Raw genomic sequence first — 2,500 nt, 5'->3', positions numbered from 1 at the left:
GGCAGGGATGCTTCCGTTTGTTAGTGCACAGTAGGGAGGATGCAGAGTTGGACCGCCTGGGTACAGGCCTCATGTTCATGCCTCCTGCTCAGCTTTCACGTCTCTCTCTCTCTCTCTGTGTTTGTGTTTGTGTGTTTGTGTGTGTGTGTGTGTGTTTGTGTGTGTGTGTGTCTCCGTCTGTCTGTCTGTCTGTCTGTCAATGTGCATTTCTTCTACAGAACATGTACACTAGATAATCTCTCTCTATATAAGGCTATACAGCTAAATTACTATATGGCTTAACACACAAACTTTGAACACACACACACACACACACACACACACACACACACATACACACACACACACACACCTAGGTTGGTGTGGATGTGTCTCTGTGCTCTGTGCTCTGTGTCCTGCTGTTGGAATGACTTGTGGATTATCCTCCAGAGCTGCAGCGTAAGCTGCTCTTGTGTGCCCAGACTCGTGCCCCGCTGCTGGGCCAGCCTCCTCTCTAATGGCCTGCCTCACCTCCACAGCTCTCCGCCCTGGGTGGTGCAGGTGGAGGGAGGTCGCCTCCGCCCCTCAGGACCTGCTGCTATCTGTCCCCTGCTAACAGATGCACTCCTTCCCTCGCTCCCTCGTTCCCCCGCTCGTTCTCTCGTTCCCTTGCTCCTTCGTTTGCTCGTTTGCTCGTTCCCTCTCTCTCTCGTCCCTCTCTCTCTCTCACTCATTCTCTCTCTCTCTCTCTCCCTCGCTCGCTGGCGTCCTCACTGCAGGCTCATTGTTCTCCTCGGTCCCCCGCTGGGTGGTGTTGTTCTGGCGCAGGCTAATGCGCCGCTATATGGAAAGAGGTGTCATTTAGCATGTGTGGGAGAGAGGGAGGGAGAGAGAGAGGGAGGAAGGGGAGAGAGGGAGGGAGAGAGAGAGGGAGGAAGGGGAGAGAGGGAGAAAAACAGAGAGTTTATGTTTTTTGTTATAGCGGTTGGTCTGGTAGATGCAGCAGGAGCCCTATCCAGCTTTAGGTGGTCAGTAGGAGTGAAATGTGCGGGGGTTGTTGGTGTACTGAGTGCAATTTGGGGTGCTGGTTGTGGTGGTGGGGGCGCTGGTAATTTAGCTACAGTATGTGTTTGTGTGTGTGTGTGTGTGTGGGGGGGGGGGGGGGGGGGGTCACCTTGAGAGCTGAATTGCTCCCTCTGTCAGTCTCTCTCTCTCTCTCTCTCTCTCTCTGTCTCTCCCTCTCTCCTTCTCTCTGTGTGTCCTGGGGGTCTGCTGCCGGCGGCTCTGCTCTGCGTCCCTGGCGGAGCGCTAGAACGGTGACCCGTGGGTGACCCCCATCTTCTCCCGCGGCCGCCAGGTCTAACCACGGGAAATGGGCGCCCTGCGTCACGCCGCAAGCCTCGACAGGAGCGGATACCGTCTCTCTCTCTCTCTCTCACACTCTCTCTCTCTCTCTCTCTCTCTCTCTCTCTCTCACTCAACCACGGCCCCAACGGACCGCCTGCCAGCCAGAAACTATTAAATATAATTACATAAAACAAAAGAGGGACAGAGAGCGACATGGAAAGAGGGAGAGAGGGGGGGAGAGAGAGATAAAAGGAGAGAGTGAGAGAGAGTGGAACAAAGAGAACAGATAGAGAGTGAAAAGTGTGTGTGTGTGTGTGTGTGTGTGTGTGTGTGTTTGTGTGTGTTTGTGTGCGTGTATGTGCGCGTGCGTGTGTGCATGTGTACTGTACGTGTGTTTGTTTGAGTCTGTGTGTGTGTGAGCGAGCGAGAGCAAGAAAAGTTCTCAGGGGACATTGCAGGTACTGATGTACTTTATTTTCCATCATGGAAGCTTTTATGGCTGTTGTGATTACTCCTGAGGCTCGGCGTCTGTCGGGTCCGAGGGGACATTTTCATATATTCCTGCTCCTGCCGTAACTTAATCAAGCCCTGACAGCAGGTGCCTGACGTGAAAATAGGCCAAATAATTACCTCCGCACATTTATCACACCAAGTACATGAAAGTGCTTGTGTTGTCTAATGTGTATAATAAATTATGGCGTTTGCAAGAGTTCTTTATTGCGCCGCACTCCTCCCCCTCCCTCTCTGGATGTCTCTGAGTGTCTTGTGCTCTCTTCTGCCCCCTGCAGGCTGCACGTTCGAGGAGGACTCGGATCCGAACCTGTGCGAGTACCGGCAGGGGCAGGACGATGACTTTGATTGGCAGCTGGTCCGCACCTACAGCTGGCCGCACGCGCCCTCCGATCTGCTACGCGGTGAGTTCTGGGCCGGTCAATTCTCTCGGTCACTTTGGCTCTACACACCCACACGCACGCACACACACACATACACAGCTTCACCCCCTACGGCCTTCTGACCTCCTACGCAATGAGTTCTGCGCCTGTCAATTCTCTCGGTCACTCTCTCTCTCTACACACACACACACACAGCTTCTCCCCTATGGTCCTCTGATGAGTTCTGTGCCTTTGAATTCACACGGTCACTCTCTCTAATCACACACACACACACACACACA

At 53.6% G+C, this 2,500-nt stretch overlaps 1 protein-coding gene across 1 annotated transcript in view; it reads left to right on the top strand.

Annotated features, from left to right (window-relative positions):
* The window catches only part of ptprua (protein tyrosine phosphatase receptor type Ua), a 222,329-nt gene that overhangs the window by 57,066 nt on the left and 162,763 nt on the right, over positions 1-2,500 (top strand). Inside the window, exon 2 of the mRNA XM_062528958.1 lies at positions 2,115-2,240. Within this exon, the coding sequence (XP_062384942.1) occupies positions 2,115-2,240 (126 nt within the window). The remainder of the gene's footprint in view (positions 1-2,114; positions 2,241-2,500) is intronic.

The sequence above is a fragment of the Sardina pilchardus genome, chromosome 24 (assembly GCF_963854185.1).
Source record: "Sardina pilchardus chromosome 24, fSarPil1.1, whole genome shotgun sequence".
NCBI lineage: Eukaryota > Metazoa > Chordata > Actinopteri > Clupeiformes > Clupeidae > Sardina > Sardina pilchardus.
Note: the sequence above shows the minus strand (reverse complement) of the source record. Positions and strands in the feature narration are given on the sequence as shown.